At 52.4% G+C, this 1,532-nt stretch overlaps 1 protein-coding gene across 1 annotated transcript; it reads right to left on the reverse strand.

Moving 5' to 3' along the window:
* Positions 1-488: 488 nt before the first annotated feature.
* Positions 489-1,253, reverse strand: LOC116209077 (extensin-like). The gene has a single exon (XM_031542637.1). The coding sequence runs from the start codon at positions 1,251-1,253 to the stop codon at positions 489-491; it is 765 nt and encodes a 254-aa protein (XP_031398497.1).
* Positions 1,254-1,532: the final 279 nt, after the last annotated feature.

A 1,532-nucleotide genomic window follows, 5' to 3' on the forward strand; every position in this document is an offset into this window, starting at 1 on the left:
CGATAAGGTTAGAGAATGAAGAAGTGTGGGCCAACAAGTGCAAGTAGTAGGCCCCTTTAAGAGTGGAGTGGAATAATTGGATCTGCTGTGCCTCACTTATCGGAGGGACGTGCTTCGCCGCTCTAGCCCGCCACTTCACTGCATAGGCCTCGAAGCCCTGGTCATCGGTCATCTCCATCGTGCTGAGCTCCAGCAGAGTCGGGGGCGTCTCCGCACAGTACCTGTATTGGTCGATAAATTTGCTCGAGAGGTCTGTCCACGTGGGGATATCCGCAGCTTTCAGTGACATGTACCAATCCAGAGCCGCTCCTGCCAAACTATCTTGGAACGTATGGATGACGAACTCTTCGTAGTCCCAGTATTGCAGCATTTTTCCCCGGTAGTGACGGAGATGGTGACGAGGGTTGGTCGTGCCGTAGTACCTCTGGAATTCAGACACCTTAATCTTTGGGGGTAGCTGCATACTTGGGAAAAGACTCCAATAGCCGTCACCGGCATCGAGGCGGGAGCCGCCTGTTCGGCGTGCTTGGTTCAGAGTAAGCTATATTTATAAGAGGTGGAGTTTGGTAAGAAAGGCCGATATGGGGTTGTGGAGCTTGGTATGGGGGAGGTTCAGCAGTATGAGTAGGAGCCTGGGCAGTTGTAGGCAGGAATATGATCGGCTGTGGGACAGCGGAAGTCGGAGCTGGGACCGATGCAGAGACCGGAACCGGGACTGACGTGGAGATCGGTGGAGGTACTAGCATAGACGGTTCCAACATTGTCGCTGAAGCAGGTGGTGCTGGAAGATTGTTAACCAGATGGGCCGCCGGCGCGTTCACTATCGTTGGGGCAGACGTATCTCCATTATCGGGGATCAAGGTCGGCTGGGCCCGTGGGCTTGGGTTGACCGCTGGCCCATACCCAGGAGGTGGGGTGAAGCTCGAAGAAGCGCGATTTGGGCCTTTGAGTAGGGTCATGAGCTCGGCCATATTGGTAGCCATGGTGGCAGCCGGTTGATTGACCGTGCTCTCAAGTACTGCAATACGTGCACGATCATCAGCTGTAGAAGATGGCTGCCCTCCAGAATATGTCGGGTGTGGGCCCGAAGATGCAGGTGGCGGAAGATGAGTCGGGGAAGCTCCCCGATGTGCTGGTGACACGCCTTTAGGGGGCACGTGTGGTGGTGGCGCATGCATAGCCGGTGCTTGAGAATGAATTGGAGTGCGAGGCGTATCCTCCTCAAAGACAGCTAGTTGATTTTCATCTGTCATCCTTTTCTGGAAACGAGTGGGATATCGGTGAGGTGCCGCCAGTTGTTAACACCTAGATTTCATAAGTACGTGAGTAAAGATTCTCTTCAAAATGAATAAAGTATAGAATAAAAGAGGGAATGCATGAAATGCATGTATTTTGAAAACTAATGCTGTCGTTTGCATTGACTCCAAATGATCCAAAACATAATGCAAATTTTAAAAGAAATAGTCCTAAATCGATCTTCCACCGCCCCCGGGGAGCAAGCAACCATCGCCATGGAAAGCCCTAGTTCGAGG

Source organism: Punica granatum, chromosome 5 (assembly GCF_007655135.1).
Source record: "Punica granatum isolate Tunisia-2019 chromosome 5, ASM765513v2, whole genome shotgun sequence".
Taxonomy (NCBI): Eukaryota; Viridiplantae; Streptophyta; class Magnoliopsida; order Myrtales; family Lythraceae; genus Punica; species Punica granatum.

Coding starts and splice junctions, on each gene's coding strand:
- LOC116209077 (XM_031542637.1), bottom strand. CDS start 1,253: ATGACAGATGAAAATCAACTAGCTGTCTTTGAGGAGGATACGCCTCGC.